Raw genomic sequence first — 24,307 nt, 5'->3', positions numbered from 1 at the left:
ACAAACTGTTTTAACTAGAATAAAACAATGTTTCATTTTTATGCAACGTTGTTTTTCAAAATGTTCTTAATCTTAACAGATGTTTTCTAGTGGGCGGCAGATTGAAGATTTCTGCATCAATCGATGGGTCGTCACTTGCTTCCACTGTCACAAAGTCATATCAATAATAATTTATTAAACTTCGAGCGCTTTTTATAATAGAAATCGCTTCGTAAACAACGCGTCGTAAACAAAAAACAAACAAATAAACAAGCAATATATCATGACAGATCAACCAAAAGAGGCCAAGTGTTTGCTTCATGCTTTGCAGATGGAGAGGGTCATCAGTTCGTGGCTTGAGCGGAGGGAACTGGTCAGACGATGGTAAATGATGGTGATGAAGTCTGCTGATGATCTTGTACAGGGCAAGTCTGAACCAGCCCGAGTTTTATAGCCACTGGAATTCTCTTCCACTCTGTGAAGCATCTACTTGGGATCGGCATTCCTCTCACTATTATGAGAGGATAATTATATTATAGCTAAATCCCGCCCATTTCTACAGTGTGTGTGTATATATATATATATAATTGTTTTACACCCAACCTTAAGCACCCTGCTAACCGTATGTCTAACCCTAACCTTAAATTAGCTCATTTTTGTTGTCATACATTTTTACGATAAAGGCAGTTTATTCTGACTTTGTGACTGGGGAATCTAGTGAATACCCAATCGATGTCTCGAAGTCTAGTGGGGTTTCCACTAGATAGCATATCTATCGAATTGAAGGTTAGGCATACGATCAGCATTGTAGTTAGTTAGGTTCAATTAGGTCTGATTTTAAGAAGATACATTGTACAAACAGGCTGAGTTTCTGACTTTGTGGCTGTGGTAACTAGTCACGACCCGAATGTTGTCACATGACTACCAGGCATCTGACCTTTTGCCTCAAAGTCCACACAGACGATTCCACAGGAAGTTAACGCTCAGTTTGCCATGGCAGTCCACACGAGAGAAGCTAAATTAGATTTGGTCACCAAACACATAAAACCTTTTCCTGATTTCCCAAGCAAAGGAATACTTTTCAGGTAACTATTAGGTAGTGAATGATAGATTATCGCGATAAACCTAGCTAGCGTTACGTTCATGTGCTGAGTTAGATAGCTAGCCATCTTTGCAGTGCTAGCTTTCTATTCTAAATAACGTGCATGCGTGTAATACTATTTTGTAGTAGCTAGCTAGCTATGTTGAAATGCTCGATAGAAGATACATTTTACGAGAGAGCTAGTTAGAATATTTATTTCAACAGCTAATGTGAATTGTGTTTTTTGGTGTGTCACACAGAGACATCTGTCCAATTCTCAAAGACCCGGGTGCATTGACAGCAGTCATCGATCTTTTTGAGGAACATGTGAGGCAGACTCATCCCCAAGTAGAACTGATTGTCGGTGAGTCATCCCCATGGCTGCGTTTAGACAAGCAACCCAATTTGGTCTTTTGGCCAATCAGATCAGTTCTGAGAAAGATCTGATGTGATTGGTCAAAGGACTAATTGGTGGATAAATATCAGAATTCGGCTGCCTGTGTAAAAGCAGTCACTGTCATATGCAGCTCCTGAGGAACATTAACATGAGAAGCAATGGGGCTGGCGCATGTGTCACAGAGGACACCATGCAGCTCCCCAGTTCTCTTGCTGTCTGGGAATTAGGCAATTCTGAGGTCATCGAAGGTTGCAGCTGTCATTTAACCACATATTTCCTTCAACACCATGGATGGCCACTGTGTTCTAACAGCGGGATCTGTGTCCTGTAGGTCTGGATGCTCGGGGATTTCTCTTCGGACCCCTCCTAGCCCAGAGGTTAGGAGTGGGATTTGTGCTGGTCCGGAAGAAGGGGAAGCTTCCAGGGCCTACAGTGTCTGTGGCATACAAACTGGAGTATGGAGAGGTGAAATTGGCTGATGATGACCTCTGTATTACCTCCTACACCCTTCTGTCCTTTCATATCTCAGCTCCAAGCCTCTGAAAAGTACATATGTATTGGAACCTGCTATTTGTTTATAAAATTCATTTTCAATTAATACTCCTTAATCAGGCCGAGGTTGAGGTCCAGGAGGATGCAGTGGCTCCAGGAGAGAAAGTGCTGCTCATCGATGATCTACTAGCCACTGGAGGTGAGGCATTTCACTGTTCGTGGGATGTATTTTGTACAAATAAGTAGACAGTATGGCAGATAAAAATGTATATTGATTTAACTAAGGGAACTGTGTTTCATTGGCATTACCCGTCTTTGTTTCGAGACCAGTGTCGATGACAATGCCTCCATATTACTCAGTAGTACTCTACCTAACTTTCTCTACTGTTTGTCAGGAACCCTGTGTGCTGCCTGTGAGCTCATGAAGAAACAGAATGCGGAGGTAATGGGCTGCATGGTGATCATTGAGCTCAAAGAGCTCAACGGGGTTGAAAAGCTGAAGCCAAATACCCTCTTCTCCCTGGTGCAGTATTGAGGTCAAAACAATTCCAAGTGTTCCATTCAGTATGGTTTAGAACACACCACTTTGATGCAGTTTACTGTCTTACAGTTCCTACCCAACTGTAATGAATTGTGATGGAGACCTTTTTTCTGGGGTTAATTTTTGTTACAGGTAAACTTTCCAAAGCATTTCTATGAACTATAAAGCAAATGCCATTCAATTTATAAGTATACATAGTACGCCTGTGACGGTTATGGAATTTTGGAAGACTATTTGGCCATCCAAATGAACACGGTCACTGTAATAACTGTTCGAATAGCAGCAACAACAACAAAAACATTTTAACACACACTTTTCTCCTCTCCTCCACGTGCCATCATATGAATAGAACGGGCGTCCCCATTCAAGTCAATGATGGCATAATGGGTGGACTGGCGAAAGCAGGAAGAGTACCATAGAGAAAGAGGCGAGAGGATTCTCTCTTCCCAAAACCGGTTCATGTGAGATTAACCCTTTTTTGTATGGAACTCTTGTTAGATTACGTGACGCTTCTTTGATAACAATGTGCAATTGAAAAGCCACTTATTCTTACATTGGTTCAAAATACTGTCACTCAACAAGGTGTAGATGAGAGAAATAACAAAAATTGCCAAAAGGAGGTGCCAGCTGGCTGGCTTGCCTCTGAAGCTAAGCAGGTTTGTCCCTGGATGGGTGACCCAGATGCTGCTGGAAGTGGTATTGGAGGGCCAGGAGGAGGCACTTTTTCCTCTGGTCTTAAAAAATGTCCCAGGGCAGTGATTGGGGACATTGCCATGTGTAGGGTGCCATCTTTTGTATGGGATGTTAAACAGGTGTCCTGACTCTGGTCACTAAAGAGCACATGGCACTTATTGTTAATAGTGTTAACCCCGGTGGCCTGGCTAAATTCCCAATCTGGCCCTCACACCATGATCACCTAATCATTCACCTCCTCTTAGTTGGTGCTGTACATGACAATTTAACTGGTAGAATAAGGGTTACATGATCTAAATGTGGCATTCTGAGAAACTTAATGTTGCACGCGTATCTTCCTTATTGGCATTTCTAATGTTTGAGCAGTCACAGCTTTGTCAATATAGACCATCTGCGTGTACCCATCAATGTGCTGTTATTTTCATTACGGTCTTCATCTATAACCATTAGTTGTGCTAGCCATCATTTATATGCAATAAGTATCCATGTCTAAAGATGCCTTCTGTTATGTACTGGTGCAATTGAGTCATTTTGTCAGTATACTTGTTCTACCATGACTGGCTAATTGTTTCAAACTTCTGCAGAATAAAAATGAACTGTTCACATTGGAGAAACATGTGCACTACAGAATAAGAACCTGCTTGTTGGAAATCTGTGCCAGCAAAAAGGGCAGTTTGACAAGGGTAACTAGAAAGGTTTTGTTACAGAAGTAAGACAACGGTGTCATACTACCTAATCAACCAGAAACAGTTTCCCGCAACTGTAAAACCACCCACAATGAGTCCGTGTTAAAATTGACAATCATTGCAGTGTTAATCTATACAAAACTTACACATTGTTATTGAATTGGTACAAGTTATTTTACTTGTACAATAATCAAAGACTTAAAGTCATATATATATATATATATATATGTGTGTACACACAAAGGACAATATGTCTCTATTCAAATTACACATTGAAAATCATAGCTTTTAAGCTTCAGAGGCTTTCTTCCTCTTTGGACTTCAGCTTCTCCAGTACCACATTCAGGTCCATGGTCTTGTTCAACTTGAGATAGAAGTCCTTTCTAATTGTGTAAATCGTAAGCCATTCAGGAGTCAGTTCTGCCAGCAGGCGAAGGTGCAGCTCCATATCACCTTAAAAAAAAATGTTGGCCAATGTCAAAACGAATGCACTGAAAACCAATGATGTTTTTAAAAGTTAATATAGGATTTCATCAGGCATTTCTTCAGATGACTCACCCATGCTCATGGCAGAGCGGTAACTAGAGACCATCCGGTTACAGGCCACCTCCATGATCAGTGCGGGTTTCTTCTCTGCCACAAAGACGTTACGCAGGATCCGAGCCAGCTCCTCCAGCCGTGACATCATCACAAGGCGCTCCTCCTGCTGAGGGTTCCGGGTCAAGGCAGCTTGGAGCTTCTGAGCCTGCTTTGCTCGGATCTACAACAAAAGAGAGGGGTCAGTCCCAGTCCTCACTGCATAGGGCATACTGTACTACATACACACATTTGTGTCCTAAGTCAAACAGGAAGGTGACCTACCCTCTCCAGCAGGGACTGAGACACCCCTTTGAGGGCACTGTGAGTTTCAGCGGGAGCTACGGGAGTATGTGGAACAGGCTCTTGCTCTTTTACACAGACCATCTCTGCGGTCTTCAGAACCACGTTGGCCAGTGCTTTCTCCACCTGGAAAGAGCAAAATGAATACCAAACAATGCCATTGAAATGAATGCCCATCAAAGTAAAGCCCAATCCAATCAAGTACAGAGTTTACGGCAAGTATGATATATGCAGTGAAATGCTTACTTGCAAGCTCCTGCAACAGTGCAATAAAATGGAAGTACACAATATAAAGTGGCTAGTGTCTTCGTCATACAGTTATATAGATAAAACAACAGCATTGACTGTGTATGTTTTAAGGGTTGGATGTGTAAATGAGATTTTAGGACAGATGGGTCAGTAAGTACCTTGGGGGTCATCATGGAGCGGGCCTTGTCCAGAACCTCCTGGGCAGTGGTTAGCTTCTCAGCTCCCCGTGGGGGCTGGGGTAGCTCACCGGGCAGGACATTGGGCACCTCATCCACATTGAAGCGAGGGTGCCAGCGGGTAAGCTTGTCATCTGGGACTCTAATAGGAGGATTCAACTTGGCAAGGAACGCCTAAAGACAACATATACAAATTGGTTCCCAAGTCAGGTCAACTCAAAGTATACAGTTACAAAATATTATCTTATAAATGGTGCCTACCTTGTGATGCCCTTTCATAATGCTGATTAGGTTTTGGTGGAAGATACGTCGCCTCTCTAACAGGCGGGAAGCAGCCAGCACTGCCTTGCTCTTATCTGAGGAACAAAAACAGACATCAAGAGAGACTCAGATCAGCAGTTAATTAAAATACACTCATCTGTGTTGAAAGAATACAAAGCATCATGAGACCATCCCCTCACCAGCTTCAATGACAGGCTCCACTGTGAGCTGGTAGCTAGACTTCTTCACTGTAGCACTGAAGGTAGGAATGTTTCTCTCCTGGCGGAAATGGTAGGCAGTAGGATAGACCGACTTAATCTGGCCCACATGGGTCTCTTCAAAACGCCTGTGAAATAAAAAGTGATGAATATTTCTGCTGCTCTTTCCCATGGAATTCTACTAATCCAATTAGACAAGTGTAGTTTGCTCCATACTTGTGCATCATGTCCTGGACACCCTGCTTCACTTTGGCAAAGGTAACAGTCTCTGAGCGGTTGAAAAGCATTCCCACTATGGTGTCCATGCTACGGAACATTCCAGCAAGCAGTTTGTACTTGAAGGGCAGGGTAAGGCCAGGGGGAGTATCCTGGGCAAGAGTATGGTACCGCTGATAGGCTGGGAGCTTATCTCTGAAAAAGAGCATATTACAGATCAGGACAATGGATGAGTTATAGTCAAAGCCACTACAGCAGCCTCTTCTCAAATAACACTGTTTCCCAACAAAGACCCGTAAAAAAGGTGGCTGAAACATGTGCATCAAATGTCACTATTTTGAGCTTCACCCACCCTGGCTTAATTTAATGTTGTCTATAATTTAAATAATTGTTTAATTCTCACCCATCCTCGGTTATTGGGCGATTATTTTCCTCAGTAGATCTGGCCTCTGCCAACCTCTCCGCCTTCCGATGTTGTGCCTTAGCAGCAAGCTCTTTGACACAGGCTAGCTTTGTCTTCAGGTCTGGGGCAGTAGACCCTGTGGCCGTAGAGGGCAGGTTCTCAGCTCTCTGTGCCTGGTCCTTGATCTTCTGAAGTTGGAACTTGAGTGCTGCAACATCCTCTTTGGAGAAAGTCTGATGTAGTAGGGAAAAAAACATAAAAAATAAAAAAAATCAATACCATTGAAACATGTGAGGATGCTGTCCATTATGTTATGACTAAGGAGTAACTTGAGGGGATAAAATGAAACATTCTCCCATAGAATTGAATTGTGGCCAGGTGTGTAGACTTAACAGCGAAGAGCAGAGGTGAAAGCCTACGCCACCAACAATACTGTACCTTGTGCCCCTCTTTTGGTTTTGAGCTGCCCTGAACATGTGGTTTGCCCGTTGGAGAATGGTTGGCACTGCAATTGACTAAATTCTTTGATTCTTTATCAACAGGTAGGGAATAGGGTACCTGCAGGACATCTTTAGCCAGATGCTGGGTTGCCTAAAAAATAAAAGATTAAGTAGTGACTTGTACATTTTCAGCCCCCTTCAATGTCTTCAAATTATTTAGCTACTAGTAGCCAAACTAGGAAAATAAAAATGAATTGTTGTAAGGTCTGTTGTGTCTAGCTTATGATAAATAGCTAGTTAACCATTCTGGACCAGACTTGCTAGGTTGTTATTTCTAGAAATAGGTCGCCAGTTTTTAGCCCTTAAAGCTGTAAATGGTGTTAGCTTATGACTATAATATCAGTCAGTTAACATGACCTTTATTACGCCGTTGTACTTGTTTTGATTAGCCTACGTAGAAGTGACGTTATTTTGACGAAGATTGTCTTAGAACGACACGTAGTTATGAGATCTAAGCCTGCGTTTACCACACACACACACACCTTAATTTACGCAGTTTATCAAAATAAAAACATTAAAATGACACCATGGCGGCGTACGAAAATATGCCATTATTAAGCCAACATTACCTTTTCGTCGTCTTCGAAGAGAATCAATTTCTTCCTGACCGCCTTCTTCACAACTTTAACTGGCCCAGGACTTGTCCCTGCAGCGATGCCATGTTTTCTTGCCTCGATCCGAAGACGCTTCTTTGCGATTTTATGTTCAGCAGTGGCTGAAAATACAGCTGATCCAAGATCGAACTCAGCATCTGTAGAGGTCCTCTTGGGAGTACGAGGGCTGGAGAAAATGGTTTGTTTTTCCGAGTTAGTCCTCGCCAGCACAGCAGACACGCTCTCCACCTTATTGACCGAAGTCGCCTCGTCAATAACCCTCCAAAACTCCTCTTGTACACTGTTTTCAGAACATGTGTATTTTGAAGTCTTTATCATAACATTTGTTGTAGATGCTGCATTCTTGCTTTTTGACCGAGTTGATATTGTGCTGGGATGACTTGTTACAGTGTCCACAACTTGGGTTATATTGCAATCACCATGCGCATCCCCACTAGCATCTTTCTTTCTCTGGACGTAAAAATCGGTGACCCGCGCCTGAGACATAATGATGTCAAATCTAGAACCACACAATTCTCTTCTGGTCAGGAAAGACGAACGATAAAATTCCAACTCAACAGCTTCAGCCATCGAGGTATATATGCAGGCTTGATCAAAGTCGCTATGACCAGAACATCAACACACTTTCGCGCGAAATGGACACGTGACCTTCACAAAGCCTCCTCCCGCCCCGTTTCAAATAGATTTGTTTAATGATTGATCAATGCCTAGTACCTCACCTTTTTTGAACGAATCAGTTGTGATAAGGCTGTCTCAAAGGACAGTACAGTATGTAGTTAAGAAACTGTTGTGTGATTGATGGGATTATATTCATGATTAGCGTTGATTGAGTTAGAGTTGAGCCGTAGCAGGTTTAGGATAATTTACGCAGTATGTTAGGAGCATTAAAGTAGGTTTGGAGATTTAGGTTAAAGGTTAGGAAAATAGTTAGGATTAGCTAAAATTCCAAAACATTTTTTTTTTTTTTACATCAATTTGACAAAAACTGTATCGCATCTGTGACATTACCGCGCGAGCCAGTTGCTCGGTTCTCCCGGATGGCAACGTGAAGTAGTGAGTAGGATTCTGTTTTCATGTGCAACGGTGGTTGCTTTTTTCCCCTTCTTTTTACTAGTTTCCCTCATGTAATAATTTGTATTTGCATGCAGTGAAAATATGTAGTTTTTATTGTACGGTAGGTCAATGCTATGTTATTTCTATATTTTGAGTTTGAGTTGGTGATGGTTTCCTATCTGGCCATGTAATTTTGAGATTATTGTAGGTCATGCATTCTGGATGTCTATGAGTTAAGTAGTGTGATTATCTGACTGCTTCCTCTTTTTTTATGGAAATGATTTGAAGAGGGTTTTCTTTGTTTGTAAACACACCCCATAGAGCACCTGGACAGCAACACAATTAGACCCAATCAAATCATGAGAAAACAAAAAGGTAATTACTTGACACATTGGAAACAATTGACAAAAAAAACAGAGCAAACTAGAATGCTATTTGGCCCTAAACAGAGAGTACACAGTGGCAGAATACCTGACCACTGTGACTGACCCAAATTTAAGGAAAGCTTTGACTATGTACAGACTCAGTGAGCATAGCCTTGCCATTGAGAAAGGCCGCCATAGATAGACATGGCTCTCAAGAGAAGACAGGCTATGTGCACACTGCCCACAAAATGAGGTGGAAACTGAGATGCACTTCCTAACCTCCTGTCCAATGTATGACCATATTAGAGACGCATATTTCCCTCAGACTACACAGATCCACAAAGAATTCGAAAACAAACCCAATTTTGATAAACTCCCATATCTACTGGGTGAAATTCCACAGTGTGCCATCACAGCAGCAAGATTTGTGACCTGTTGCCACAAGAAAAGTGCAACCAGTGAAGAACAAACACCATTGTAAATACAACCCATATTTATGCTTATTTATTTCCCCTTGTGTACCCTTAACCGTTTGTACATCGTTGCAACACTGTATATTTACGTAATATGACATTTGTAATGTCTTTATTGTTTTGAAACTTCTGTATGTGTAACGCTTACTGTTAATTTTGATTGTTTATTTCACTTTTGTATATTATCTACCTCACTTGCTTTGGCAATGTTAACACATGTTTCCCATGCCAATAAAGCCCCTTGAATTGAATTGAGAGAGTGATGAGTTGGGCTTGGCGTACCGCTAGATGACGCTAATGATTTACCAGACAATATTTATTTAGAAGAATGTAGAGTCAATTTCAAGCAGGTTACAGCAGTGTGAAACTTCTTCAAAAGATTACCGAGTACGAGTTTTCGGGTGTATAATCTCAAAATTCATAGGCTACTGGTTTTACTACGCGGTTAAGGTAGGGTTATTTATTAGCATGTTGCTGTAGGAGTGTCACATAGCAATATTTCACCTATAATTTCCTACCATAGGCTAAAGTTTGTAAGTGTCATGTGTCAACGCAAAACGACGATGTGCTCAAGTAGGAAAATCGCAGGCGATGGTGCTGTCAGTGAGAGATTTTCAAACATGCGTTGACTATGATATAGAATAGCTGAATAGGTTGAAAATTAATTAGTTTCTTTCGAAATTACCATACATTAATTGGGTATGCTTGTGGGATAGTCTTCCACGTGGACAGGTTGCTTTCGAAAACACACATTAAAATTGTTAGGTTATGAAGAGAGAGAAAAAATTCAGAGGAAGTACCAACCCAGTGAGAGTGAATTGGATTTACAGCGACTGAAATAACAGTTCATCTGTTGCAGTAGGCCTACTGGTGAATCACTTTTTCCTGGAAGATATTGCTTTACAGGGAATGTTCAGTCCAAGGGGCGGCAAGAGAGGAGAGTTGTTTCAATACGGGAGAGCTGGTAGTTAGTTTTGTTTACAATTTCGTGAGAATACATTTTATACCCCCGCAATGTGAGGAGGTGAAGATGTCTTGTGGATTTACAGAACAAGAACCGCAATAGTCCGCATTGGTCCATCACTCTGGAAACTTGAAAAAGTTGAAAAAGACTTTTGGAAGTCATATGTCTGTCTAGTGGAATGACCGCACCGCTTTATTTTCTCGGTTTAAAAGACTGTTTTAAAACCATGAACAATTATTGCGGACTGGGTTTATTAAAATTGATTGGGTGGAATGTAACGTTCCGTCGAGGAATGTCAGCGAGGCTGTAGACTGGAGTTAAGCAGTGCATTTGGGACGCGCACTCATGGAACTTCAGGTGGTATGTGGACTGCTCTACTGCTTCCTTTTGCCGACGTTCTTGTTAGCAGGTAAATTGTCAGTGTTTCCATTGTGAATTGAATTAAGACAGAATTCAATGTTACTGCTCAATAGGACTAAATGATTGATATTATGTTATTTTGCTACATATTCAATTTGCATGTCATGCTATATTATTTGTTGTTGTCTACTTTTTGGGATTTTTGTTCATGTCATTTCAGGCAGGGGTAGGCTACAATAAAAACATGAACATACAGAACACTGACAGAATGACATTGATAGAGCAGATAAAAATCACATAATCTGAAATTGGAATCACTTCTGTATGAATATGATTATTATGGGTTAAGTATACCATATATATATATATATATATATATATATATATATATATATATAAGGGTTCTTTGGCTGTCCCCATAGCATAACCCATTTTGCTTCCAGGTAGAACCCTTTTGAGTTCCATGTAAAACTCTGTGGAAAGGTTTCTACATGGAAGTCTAAAGGGTTCTACCTGGAACCAAAACGGGTTCTTCAAAGGGTTATCCTAGGGGGACAGCCGAAGAATGCTTTTAGGTTTTAGATTTAGTGCCCATTCAAAGAGTGCACACCATTGTTCATACTCCATTCTTGGCCTATATAATGGTAGGATGCTGTGCCACAGGACAATGCAAGTGTAAATGGTAGTTTAAATGAAAAGTTGGTTTGTATTTGAAGCTTCAAGTGTAGTAGGCCTATGACTTGGTAAATGAACTGAGGACTATTAGTATCATGTAAGTGTTTTTAACAGGAAACCGTCCTCAGTTGTGTCATCTCTAAAGATTATTTTCTATCTCAGCCTTCTTGTCCCTGAAACTTTCCATTCCACCAGCCAACTTTAAGGCACTAAAATCCAGATTTTCTCCTACTGGTCTTACTAAGAGCTCTGTGGCGGTTATAGATATGGTTCAGACTGTTGACAGGATACTGCTAGAAGATGTGGCATCTCTTGTCACATGGGTTCTCCGGGGCTCACAGGAAACAGAAAGTGTCTCGCGAGCCTCCTTACCCGTTACACGTGGCCAACCAATCTCCACTCATTTCCACTCATTGGCTCGAATCTCCACTCATTTGCTGCAACTGTTTCAATCTAAGGTCTATGTCTCACCCACACGCCTGATTTCCCTTTTGTGACCGCATAATGTTGCTCTTCACATGTGGTTTAGAAGTTGCAGGCGTCATCATACATGTCCTCTGTTTTTTTTGTCAGCAAGATCTGTTGGTGCTCATCTGGATGCAGACCGTAACCCTGCCATCTTTGTGGTCAATCCAAAGCTGGAAGGTGCACATCACTGAGGGCAATAAAAATGCTCCAGACAGTGGGTCATCCTGACCAGTGCATTGTTCCACATGAGGCCACACAGGACCTGATTAATCAAGACCACATGGTTGGCTTGTGTGTTTACTACTACCGTTTGAAAGTGAGACAATGAGAAGATAATGAACCTGTATCTTAGTGGAATAAAGATTTTAGAACAGGGTGGAATATGTGAAGAGCGGACAAACACAATAAATCAAATTAAATCAAATGTTATTTGTCACATGCGCTGAATACAACAGTTGCAGACCTTATCGTTAAATGCTTACTGACAAGCCCTTAACCAACAAGGCAGTTCAAGAAATAGATTTAGGCAAATATTTACAAAAGAAAATAAAGTTAAAAAATAAATAAAATCAAAAAGTAACACAAGAAAATTACATTAACGAGGCCATATACACGGGGTACCAGTACCGAGACAATTTGCGGGGGTAAAGGTTAGTTGAGGTATTTATAAAGTGACTTTGCATAGATAATAAACAGTCAGTAACAGCAGTGTAACAACAAAGGGGGAGGGGGGGGGGGTCATTGTAAAAACAGTCTATGACTTGGGTGACTGGAGTCTCTAATAAGTTTTTGGGCCTTCCTCTTACACCCTATAGAATTATTAGAGACTCCAGTCACCCAAGTCATAGACTGTTTTTAAAATGACCCCCCCCCGTTACTCACTGTTTATTATCTATGCATATTTATATATATTTATATATATATATATATATATAGGTCCTGGATGTCAGGAAGCTTCCACTATATTCAATTGGAAATTTGGAGAAAACCTGGACTTGTTCGATGCAAGCAATCAAATATAGTTCAAATAATGACCTACTGCATCAATGATATTTTCTACTCACACAAACACACACGTGTGATAACAAACACACCCTTGTGTGATATGAACTCTTTCATTTTGGAACACGTCTGTTCCGTGCTGGCGTCGCCTACCAATACTGTGGTCTCATTTGTCTCATTTGTACATATATTTCCATTGGCAATGTGAATATAAATCATTTCTCATACAAAACCCCATTTAAATGACCAGTGAGTGCCCTTTCCTCCAATGATGCAACACTGTCTTTGACAAACAATACTAGGCAATCAGTGCTCATTTAACGACAATGCAAACCCAACCCACTCTCCAATCAAGCAGCTATCAAATCAAATTGTATTTGTCACATGCGCTGAATACAACAGGGGTAGGTAGACCTTACAGTGAAATGCTGACGTACAAGCCCAAAAACCAACAATGCCGTTTTCAGAAAAATAAGTGTTAAGTAAAAAATATAAAAATAACAAATAGTTAAAGAGCAGCAGTAAAGTAACAGTAGCGAGGCTACATACAGGGGGGTACCGGTACAGAGTCAATGTGCGGGGGTTAGTCGAGGTAATTGAGGTAATATGTACTTGTAGGTAGAGTTAAAGTGACTATGCATAGATAATAACCAGAGAGTAGCACCAGTGTAAAAGAGGAGAATGGAACATGGGCCCTGTGCTGTGTGAGGACAGTTGTGTGTGAGGTTAAGCTCATGGGGCGCGCAGTGAGTCTGCTGCATAAGTCTGATAAACCGTGCGTTTGAGTCTCCAGCTGCGGTACATAGTGAAAACACCTGTAGCCTGTCGCTCCAGCACAGCTTAAATACACCCATTAGCTAGAACGATGCTCCAAACACTTAACATTACACAGCCAGGAGACAGCTAATGTATAGAGAGGGGTTTAAAACATTCTTTTCAATCTCTACCTTTTGATTCAACTGGTTGAAGTGTAAATCACAGCCTTGAAGTGCTATTCTGTTGAAGAGCTGTTTGAGAACGTAAGATAGCATCGATCTATGCTAGTTCTCCTTTTGTCCGGTGCCAAGGATAGATCTATGTTTTATTTGGTCACTCACTGCCAAAAAGATGAGTTAGTGTCAGTGAGATGTAAACCTGCAAGAGGCCTATTCTAGGGCCCTACTCTGGGCTGAGACTCTGCTTCCATAAGAAGAGAATGTGAGAGGGACATGACTGGCAAAGTGGGTGAGGAAAATAGTTCACCCTTAAGTCCTGGCTTGCTGCTCATTACCTCATGTTCAAAGCTATAAACAGTATGGTTGGCCTGCTCTCTAAATTGTGTGAGTACATTGCATTACCTCGGTTAATCCCATTTGTTTTTATACCTAATAAGAGACAATTATGCCCATTCCCAATAATGAATGGGGGTGGGCTTACTGGGCTAAACTAAATCGCAGATGTGTCTGGTGTGTTTTAGTGTTTAGAGATTCACAGTGGTCTCACAGCAAGTTGGGGAATAAAAGGTATATGCTTGGTTTTACTTACTTAATCCTCCGTACTGGCCTTTGATTATCACGGCAATTCTGATCCAACCATTAATTTATACATTGTGCCCCTGGCCTGAGAGGATGGCAGTTCAATATGTAGCTAGATGTAGAAGGCTAATGTTAACTAGCTAACTTTGCACATGAAAGCAAGCATTTTAGCCAGGTAGCCTAGGACAACAAAACTAGAAGTGTGTACAGTATGACAGAGTGATATACCGTTTCGTCAACATGAAGGAGAGGAGGATGTCATCGGTGTTTCACTACAAGTAGGGTGGGTCAACATGTTTTTTCTTCTGCCACTGTTTGTTTCCTATTGTCTCGGCCTTTAGGCCTATATATCACTGACGCAAGGCATATGAACTATCTGGTTATAGACGCAATCTCAACAGATTTTTTTTCTAGCATCCCCAGTGATTTTACCCACACACTGCTACACGTGTGTGTGTGTGTGTTTCAGTCTGAGTGAGTCAGAACTAGTTGAGACGAAGCAGCTTTCACAGTCTAGTCTGAAATGTGACACAGGCCTTGTGGGGAGGGCAGGGCTCTATCCCCGGCTCATCTAGCTCCGCATTAGTAACGACCCACAGGAGGCACGCCTGTTTACAGGAGCCGGCTAGCAGAACCACTGCCCTTAAATTACCTTTAACACCCACACATTGATTGCGTAGCCCAAAGCCGAGTGTTTGTTTTACTATGTCCTGGACACAGGCCCACAGTCAATGGTACCGCAATTCTCTGGCAACAACTCTGGTGGACATTCCTGCAGTCAGCATGCCAACTGCACAATTGCAAACTTGAGACATCTATGGCATTAATTTGTGGGACCAAACTGCACATTTTATAGTGGCCTTTTATTGTCCCCAGCACAAGGTGCACCTGTGTAATGATCATGCTGTTTAATCAGCTTCTTGATATGCCACACCTGTTAGGTGGATTGATTACCTTGGCAAAGGTGAAATGCTCACTAACAGGGATGTAAACAAATTTGCGCACAACATTTGAGAGAAATCAACTTTTTGTACATATGGAGAATTTCTGGAATCTTTCATTTCAGCTCATTAAACATGGGACCAACACTTTACATGTTGCGTTTATATTTGTGTTCAGTATACATGAAGTCAGTTACATGTTCATGTATGGTAGTTTGAAAGTTGAATCAAAGCATGTAATGGTTTTCCGTTACTCAGTGAAGTTTATTTTGTGAATAAACTGAGTGTTGTCATTTCCACTAGCTGTAGCTACGGCCCTCAGTGTGTCTCGACCTCACCCAGACGTTCAGATTGTTTACCATGGTATTACCATGGTAAAGATGAGTGCCATGGCAACATCCTGAGATGAATCTCGTACTTCCACCTTTAGACTGGCAAGTCAACTTCTCAGAAAGTTAATGTCACCAGTACAACTAAATACAAAGTCCTATGTGTCTTCTTGCATTTACACAACTTTGAGTTTGATGATTCATAAAGTGAAGGAAGGACGATATTCACGTGAAAGTTGAGTAATGTGCAATAGTCTCACTGCTGCTAAAAGGAGGAAGTAAGACATTTTGGCCAAGTGCAGTACAGACATCAAATAACGGCTTTAGAGAACGCACAACCTGCCATAGATGCCACGGTTCAGTGTGCTTATTACTCCCAAGTGCAGAAATGTGTCCCACACACACAGTCCTGAGTGTAAATGCCCTTTCCATCCCATGTGTGTTAACCATGAAGAAGAAAATGGATGATAGGGTAAGGGGATACATAGTCAGTTGCACAACTGAATGCATTCAACTGAAATGTGTCTTCCACATTTTTACACAACCCCTCTGAATCAGAGAGGTGCGAGGGGCTGCCTTAATCAACGTCCACGGGGAGCAGTTGTTGTTGGGGGTTAACTGCCTTGCTACTGAGGAGACAATTCGGTAAGTGTTCCGTGCACTGTGCATGGTGCCTGTCTTTGGTGCAGTGATGATAATGGCAGATAGGTCACACTTTGAATGTGTATTAGCTGTGTTTTTTGTATTTTTATTTAACCAAGGTCTCTTTCTCAGATGAGCCCTGTATACCCACCAAACACGTCAATATACACTATATACATTAATATTCACACCAATACACTAAAAGCAAAACACAATCATCAAAAACAAACACAATCTTGAGTTAAAAGGTCCTCAATCAGCCTTTTGAATTGCCATAGAGGCACCAATTCATCCAAGTTTAGAGAGCCTTGGAAATCATTCCACAAGGCAGGTGCCAAAAAACGAAAAGCAGATTTACCTAACTCAGTGGAGATAGCCATTTCTGAGACCAGATCTGGTATACTGTATGTCTAGTGCAGTACTCACAGCAAAGACTGAGGAAAACCCCTGTATGATTTAAGATACTCTAGTATTTGAAGAGAGGAAAATAAAAATATTTTTACCATTCAACCTCACACAATGTTGACGTTTTTTATTTTTAAAAACTCATAGTGAGTGAAAATGGAAGCATTTTCAACCAAAAACGGGTGTGTATCAGTTTTTGGATGATGGCCATGGATGTGAATGGCGGGCCTCCATGTGTTCCCTTCCTCTGGATGTTCACATTGATATTCAGTGTGTCACATCCTGTTTGTTAGAGTGCTCATTGCTTACCCTGCAGGTTTAACACACAAAACCTGTGTGTCACCGTGGGCACAATGACCTGAGAAACTACAATGATCTCATAGCTGCTCTACTAAAGAGAAGTTGACATAGAACACTGATAAACTTGGCAGGGTTAAAGGGTTATCAGGCTGTGCCAGAACTGTGGTGGAGTCTATTGACTGACTGTCTTCTCGGTGCACATATGTACACTATATATACAAAAGTATGTGACATGTAAAATTGAGCACACAGCTATGCAATCTCCATAGACAAACATTGGCAGTAGAATAGCCTTACTGAAGAGCTCGGTGACTTTCAATGTGGCACCGTTCATAGGATGCTACCTTTCCAAGCAGTCAGTTCGTCAAATTTCTGCCCTGCTAGAGCTGCCCCGGGTCAACTGTAAGTGTTGTTATTGTGACATGGAAAGGTCTAGGAGCAACAACGGCTCAGCTGCAAAGTGGTATCCGAATCCACTAATTTGAAGGGGTGTCCACATACTTTTGTACATATAGTGTATGTCACGGTTTCCCAGACATCACAAACTGACAGTTAAACTGATAATCACATATCACACACACATCCTGGTTAGTGCTCTCAACTGCTTGGCAGTGTTTCTCTCAGTGTCGAAGTTTGACTGGGATCCAAGTGTCTAGAGAAGAAAATAAGGCCATGGCTTTTGTGTTGCCTTTAATTTAGGGCTGAGATGCTTATGATATGTTTGTAAACCTAACTCTGACTTAAAACTTACTTAGACACAGCAGCATTCTGGAAAGTTACACGCCTTTGGTTGCTGTGCTTTGTGAAAATTAAATATAGACTGGAAGAAATGCTGCTCAGCCAGAAATACCTAAGTCAGTTCTAGCTACATATGTATTTAGGTTAAATCTACCCTCAAATTCCATGGAGAAAATACTGAAAATTTCCGTCCCATACAGATGAACTGCCCCAGTAGAGTTACTGAATCATGAATGGGACAGACAGTTCATTATATCTGAAGATCCACTTTCCCGTCGTCTTCTTGCAGACAAATCCAAAACACTTCTCACGACTATAAAACCAAATGAATGATGAAAAACGTCTGAAATTTGAATGACTTTGATCATATATTTTTTTAACTTGGGGCGGCAGGGTAGCCTAGTGGTTAGAGCGTTGGACTAGTAACCGGAAGGTTGCGAGTTCAAACCCCCGAGCTGACAAGGTACAAATCTGTCGTTCTGCCCCTGAACAGGCAGTTAACCCACTGTTCCCAGGCCGTCATTGAAAATAAGAATTTGTTCTTAACTGACTTGCCTGGTTAAATAAAGGTAAAATAAATAAAAAAACTGTCGGTCGTTAACATCTGTATGATGTGATCAGTAGCATTGGAAGACCAAAGTTCAAATTGGCCCCAAGCAAGTGTATGTTGATCTGTGCTATTGCCTTAATCAATTACCAAAATGTATTCAAACAATGCCGGAGATACATCATCAGTATTGTTTGCCACTGACTTTTGTTCACTATGAGCAAGTGATCAAGTATTTTATAAGTGAGACACATTCTGGCCAGTGTAGGTATTCGGGAAACACAATTAGCAGAGATTTCAAACCCAGAGGCACAACATCGCAATAATTCCAGGAACGCGTTGCCAAGCAGACTAGACAGACCAGACTTGGGGTTTGGTAAATCAATGGGAGAGGTGAAACATGCATCCTTATTTGTTCATTTTCTCAAATTCTAAAGGCTAAACCTAGATTCGAGCCGATGTCTGTCATTACTAAAGCATGTGAAAGTGACACGCTTTTAATTTTGTAAAGTACAATTTTATATTGACTTAGGCGGTTTAGTTTGACAGCCTTCACGTGCGCAGTTCAGCGCGACACAGACCTGATGAAGTGTTTCTGCGCATGAGCTATGCTAGCTAACGTAGCAATAACATCGCCTACAAGTGTGATCGGGAATTTCTATTGGATAATCATGTTTTTTTTATCCTTGTTTTTCTCCATAATTTCGTGGTATCCAATTGTTAGTAGCCTCAGTATTGTCTCATCGCTGCAACTCCCGTACGGACTTGGGAGAGAAGAAGGTCGAGAGCCATGCATCCCCCGAAACACAACCCAACCAAGCCTCACTGCTTCTTGACACAATGCACATCCAACTCGGAAGCCAGCCACACCAATGTGTCGGAGGAAACACCAGTGGCGGGCCTGGGCCGCTAGTGCGCGATGAGACAAGGATATCCCTGCCGGCCAAACCCTCCCTAACCCGGACGACACTGGGTCAATTGTTTGCCGCTCCATGGGCCTCCCTGTCATGGCCGGCTGCGACAGAGCCTGGACTCGCGCAGTGCCTTAGACCACTGCGCCAGGGATATCCTTAGACCACTGCGCCACCCGGGAGGCCCCGGATAATTAGTTCCTGCTTATCTTCATCAGGGCAGCGGTTTACCTCACTATTCTCTTTCACACACACATACACACACACAGCTGTGAAGGTGCTGTCATGAGTGTCCTTTGAATGAACTCGGACATAATTCTCCATGTAGGTGCTGCTTCTGTCAGCGTAATTGGATTGAGATGAGTGGGAGGAAGTTGAATGTTGAACTTCAACAAGACATAGTTCTATAATGATAAACATACTGCTTGAACGCTCAATTAAATGCTATTACTCACACATCTATCTACAGTACAGTACTTGGACTCAGTCAGGGAAGACTAGCTTCTCTGTTAGGCCCCAGAACCACTCAGTTTGTATGTTAGATCCGGAATCTGATACCAGTCAGCGCCATCCAAAGTCATTATTGGTGAATTAACAGTGAGCTAAGGACAGGTGTGGGACTGGCCCGGCTTCAGAGCTTTGTCTTTCAGGCTGCAGTAAAACATGATACAGATGGAGGTTACTCATTAAATGAGAATTTGACTGCCTCTGGCTGACCTGTAACCAGATAACAGACTGCCACCGCACTGGCCTCATGCTGGCCAGTCACCACAGACACAGACAGGAGTGCTAATGCGGTTTTTAATGAGGAGCATGGAGCTCCAATGAACAACACCAGTTGCGGGCACACATTTAGATGTGCTGAACTAGCTAACTGCCTGGGGCTGAGGCTGGCTGACCACGGCCAGAGAAAACCCTCTCGGATATTTAGGGCATTGGGCAAAGCTGGGCCTGCAGCCAGGCCAACTACCCAGTGGTCCAGTCCCTCCAAGCAAAAGGATATGGCACAGCATGAGTGAGTAAGGGAGAGGAAGTTGAGCTTCCTCACCTCACTGAGTTATTTTATGAAGAGATTCATTAGAGATTGAAATGGGATCTTCAGCACTTTATACTTAACATATTGTACGAATTGGAATTCGTAACATATCATGTGAATTGCATGAAGAACATACAGTGGGGCAAAAAAGTATTTAGTCAGCCACCAATTGTGCAAGTTCTCCCACTTAAAAAGATGAGAGAGGCCTGTAATTTTCATCATAGGTACACTTCAACTATGACAGATAAAATGAGAAAGAAAAAAATCCTGAAAATTACATTGTTGGATTTTAAAATAATTTATTTGCAAATTATGGTGGAAAATAAGTATTTGGTCAATAACAAAAGTGTTTCTCAATGCTTTGTTATATACCCTTTGTTGGTAATGACAGAGGTCAAACGTTTTCTGCAAGTCTTCACAAGGTTTTCACACACTGTTGCTGGTATTTTGCCCCATTCCTCTCCTCTAGAGCAGTGATGTTTTGGGGCTGTTGCTGGGCAACACGGACTTTCAACTCCCTCCAAAGATTTTCTATGGGGTTGAGATCTGGAGACTGGCTAGGCCACTCCAGGACCTTGAAATGCTTCTTACAAAGTCACTCCTTCGTTGCCCGGGCGTGTTTGGGATCATTGTCATGCTGAAAGACCCAGCCACGTTTCATCTTCAATGCCCTTGCTGATGGAAGGAGGTTTTCACTCAAAATCTCACGATACATGGCCCCATTCATTCTTTCCTTTACACGGATCAGTCGTCCTGTTCCCGTCCTGGTCCCCAGGTCTACAATTTTGTTTCTGGTGTCCTTTGACAGCTCTTTGGTCTTGGCCATAGAGTTTGGAGTGTGACTGTTTGAGGTTGTGGACTTTTATACTGATAACAAGTTCAAACAGGTGACATTAATACAGGTAACGAGTGGGGGACTTCTCTTAAAGAAGAAGTTACAGGTCTGTGAGAGCCAGAAATCTTGCTTGCCAACTACCAAATACTTATTTTCCACCATAATTTGCAAATAAATTCATTAACATTTTTTAATGAATGTGATTTTCTGGATTTTTTCTCCTCATTTTGTCTGTCATAGTTGAAGTATGATGAAAATTTCAGGCCTCTCTTATCTTTTTTTTTTTAATATATTTTTTTTAAATATATTTTTTTACCCCTTTTTCTCCCCAATTTCGTGGTATCCAATTGTTGTAGTAGCTACTATCTTGTCTCATTGCTACAACTCCCGTACGGGCTCGGGAGAGATGAAGGCTGAATGTCATGCATCCTCTGATACACAACCCAACCAGCCTTAACACATCGCGCGTCCAACCCGGAAGCCAGCCGCACCAATGTGTCAGAGGCTACACCGTGCAACCTTGGCTAGCGCGCACTACGCCCGGCCCGCCACAGGAGTCGCTGGTGCGCAATGAGACAAGGAGATCCCTACCGACCAATCCCTCCCTAACCCGGACGACGCTAGGCCAATTGTGCGTCGCCCCACGGACCTCCCGGGCGCGGCCGGTTACGACAGAGCCTGGGCGCGAACCCAGGGACTCTGATGGCACAGCTGGCGCCCTTAACCACTGCGCCACCCGGGAGGCCTCTCTCTCATCTTTTTAAGTGGGAAAGCTTTAACAATTGGTGGCTGACTAAATACTTTTTTTGCCCCACTGTATACAGTACCAGTCAAAAGTTTGGACACACCTACTCATTCAAGGGTTTTTCTTTATTTGGACTATTTTCTACATTGTAGAATAAACGTGAAGACATCAAAATTATGAAATAACACATGGAATCATGTAGTAACCCAAAAAGTGTTAAACAAATAAAAATATATTTTAGATTTTAGATTCTTCAAAGTAACCACCCTTTGCCTTGATGACAGCTTTGCACACTCTTTCCATTCTCTCAACCAGCTTCATGATGTAGTAACCTGGAATGCATTTCAATTAACAGGTGTGCCTTGTTAAAAGTAACTTTGTGGAATTTCTTTCCTTAAAAAGTTTGAACCAATCAGTTGACAAGGTAGGGGTGGTATACAGACGATAGCCCTATTTGGTAAAAGACCAAGTCCATATTATGGCAAGAACAGCTCAAATAAGCAAAGAGAAACAACAGTCCACCATTACTAAGACATGAATGTCAGTTAATCCGGAAAATTTCAAGAACTTTGAAAGTTTCTTCAAGTGCAGTTGCAAAAACCATCAAGCGCTATGAGGACATGAAAGGAAGACCCAGAGTTACCTCTGCTGCAGAGGATACATTCATTAGAGTTAACTGCACCCCAGAAATTGCAGGCCAACTAAATGCTTCACAGAGTTCAAGTAACAGACACATCTCAACATCAACCGTTCAGAGGAGACTGCGTGAATCAGGCCTTCATGGTCGAATTGCTGCAAAGAAACCACTACTAAAGGACACCAATAAGAAGAAGAGACTTGCTTGTGCCAAGAAACACGAGCAATGAATATTAGAACGGTGGAAATCTGTCCTTTGGTCTGATGGTTCCAACCGCCATATCTTTGCGAGACGCAGAGTAGGTGAACGGATGATCTCTGCATGTGTGGTTACCACCATAAAGCATGGAGGAGGAGGTGTGGGGTGTTTTGCTGGTGACACTGTCTGTGATTTATTTAGAATCCAAGGCACACTTAACCAGCATGGTTACCACAGCATTCTGCAGCGATACACCATCCCATCTGGTTTGGGCTTAGTGGGACTATCATTTGTTTTTCAACAGGACAATGACCCAACACACCTCCAGGCTGTGTAAGGGCTGTTTGACCAAGAAGGAGAGTGATGGAGTGCTGCATCAGATGACCTGGCCTCCACAATCACCTAACCTTAACCCTATTCATATGGTTTGGGATAAGTTGGACTGCAGAGTGAAGAAAAGGCAGCCAACAAGTGCTCAGCATATGTGGGAACTCCTTCAAGACTGTTGGAAAATCATTCCAGGTGAAGCTGGTTGAGAGTGCCAAGAGTGTGCAAGGCTGTCATCAAGGCAAATGGTGCCTACTTTCTAAAGGCAAAAAGTCTAAAACATATTTTGATTTGTTTAACACTTTTTTGGTTACTACATGATTATTTCATAGTTGTGATGTCTTCACTATTATTATACTATTCTCATGGCATATAATTATTTTTTGCAGAGCGTAACATATCGTGCGAAATGGATGACTGTACACAATTGTGCACCATTTTCAGGGACCTATTTTTGGCTTGTGAGCGCTACTTTCAAGACTACTGGCTGAAATGATACAACACCTTTTATAATACATCTTTAAGCAAGATGATATTACAGCTGGTTAATGTATCTGCTTGCCAGGCAGGCATCTCTTTTTTAGCTTCTATTTAGGATATAGCTCAAAAAAACCTGATTTGTTTCATTGAAACTGTTTTAATTAAGTTGCGATTTTGTGATATGAGGGACATTTGTAACACTGCCGGTCTACATAGTTATGAATATTGGACATTATGTTACAGCTTGCTGCTGAGTCTGAGCCATATGACAGCTGTCTCTTATCTCTGGCACTAATAATAACAGTAACTGCTATATTGCCGAGGGGCCCTAGACCCATGGATAGATGACGCATTTGAAGGGTCTTCTCACTGTAACTCAGCCCACTCTCTGGTTTCCAATGACATGTAAGTGAGTGATGCACTTATGGGGTTTTAAGGTCTCGCTAAGATCTTCCACTCCTCATCTAATCTTCATGGGAATGAATGATGAGCATTTCACCAGCTCTAAATCCAATTCAATGTTAAGCTATTTTTGAGCTGTCAAGCCAAGTATTACGAGGTCTGTTGCAATGGAAAGGATTTGTCTCTCTCTCTGAAAATGTAAATCGCAAAAATCTATATATTTCTTTTGAAATGAATACCTTGACTTACGTTGGGTTTCAAAGGTGAAAGCTCTGAGGTTAAGGGCACTAGTTTGGATAATATGTAGTGTAGGTGCTCCTATGTTTGTGTGGTGTTGTATGTCTGTTCCAAACGGTATGGGTTATACCAATAGTATTAATTGTGTTCTGTCCAATCATGCTTATTCTGCATTCATGGTTTTGAACCTGACTGAGGCTAGTCTGTAAGGAAACACTGTAGGGAAGTGTAGTTCTTCTGAATTTCAAAATAATTGCACTTCAAACTATATCATCGCTTCTTGCAACTGTAACTAGGCCATATGGCCTAGCAAACTCCCGAAGCAGAAATGACAGCCA

At 41.8% G+C, this 24,307-nt stretch overlaps 3 protein-coding genes across 4 annotated transcripts in view; 2 read left to right on the top strand and 1 right to left on the bottom strand.

Annotated features, from left to right (window-relative positions):
• Positions 1-927: 927 nt before the first annotated feature.
• Positions 928-3,816, top strand: LOC139385110 (adenine phosphoribosyltransferase-like). The gene is made up of 5 exons (XM_071130176.1): positions 928-1,064; positions 1,321-1,424; positions 1,789-1,922; positions 2,070-2,148; positions 2,345-3,816. The coding sequence occupies exons 1-5, from the start codon at positions 973-975 to the stop codon at positions 2,482-2,484; spliced, it is 549 nt and encodes a 182-aa protein (XP_070986277.1). The 5' UTR covers positions 928-972; the 3' UTR covers positions 2,485-3,816.
• On the bottom strand, positions 3,017-7,926 carry LOC139385102 (DNA replication factor Cdt1-like). The gene is made up of 10 exons (XM_071130164.1): positions 7,341-7,926; positions 6,710-6,862; positions 6,272-6,504; positions 5,869-6,063; positions 5,635-5,780; positions 5,435-5,529; positions 5,156-5,347; positions 4,731-4,874; positions 4,428-4,629; positions 3,017-4,322 (listed from the first exon to the last, which is right to left on the bottom strand). Exons 1-10 carry the CDS (start codon positions 7,869-7,871, stop codon positions 4,165-4,167), a joined length of 2,049 nt encoding a protein of 682 aa, XP_070986265.1. The 5' UTR covers positions 7,872-7,926; the 3' UTR covers positions 3,017-4,164.
• A 1,922-nt stretch (positions 7,927-9,848) lies between these two features.
• LOC139385096 (piezo-type mechanosensitive ion channel component 1-like) overlaps positions 9,849-24,307 on the top strand; it is a 75,947-nt gene continuing 61,488 nt past the window's right edge. Inside the window, exon 1 of one of the 2 annotated variants that reach the window (XM_071130150.1) lies at positions 9,849-10,649. In XM_071130150.1, the coding sequence (XP_070986251.1) occupies positions 10,586-10,649 (64 nt within the window). In that variant the 5' untranslated portion in view covers positions 9,849-10,585. The remainder of the gene's footprint in view (positions 10,650-24,307) is intronic. The other variant, XM_071130151.1, reaches the window with a different exon arrangement.

This window comes from Oncorhynchus clarkii, chromosome 26 (assembly GCF_045791955.1).
Source record: "Oncorhynchus clarkii lewisi isolate Uvic-CL-2024 chromosome 26, UVic_Ocla_1.0, whole genome shotgun sequence".
NCBI classification, from domain to species: Eukaryota; Metazoa; Chordata; class Actinopteri; order Salmoniformes; family Salmonidae; genus Oncorhynchus; species Oncorhynchus clarkii.
Note: the sequence above shows the minus strand (reverse complement) of the source record. Positions and strands in the feature narration are given on the sequence as shown.

Bases quoted from the DNA above. Each gene is read 5' to 3' on its own strand.
- LOC139385102 (XM_071130164.1), bottom strand. From the start codon at position 7,871: ATGTCTCAGGCGCGGGTCACCGATTTTTACGTCCAGAGAAAGAAAGAT. The intron at 5,781-5,868 runs GTATGGAGCAAA...TTTATTTCACAG, and splicing joins GTCCAGGACATGATGCACAA to GCGTTTTGAAGAGACCCATG. The intron at 4,875-5,155 runs GTACTTACTGAC...TGCTCTTTCCAG, and splicing joins GCTCCATGATGACCCCCAAG to GTGGAGAAAGCACTGGCCAA.
- LOC139385110 (XM_071130176.1), top strand. From the start codon at position 973: ATGGCAGTCCACACGAGAGAAGCTAAATTAGATTTGGTCACCAAACAC. The intron at 1,065-1,320 runs GTAACTATTAGG...TGTGTCACACAG, and splicing joins AGCAAAGGAATACTTTTCAG to AGACATCTGTCCAATTCTCA. The intron at 1,923-2,069 runs GTGAAATTGGCT...CTCCTTAATCAG, and splicing joins ACAAACTGGAGTATGGAGAG to GCCGAGGTTGAGGTCCAGGA.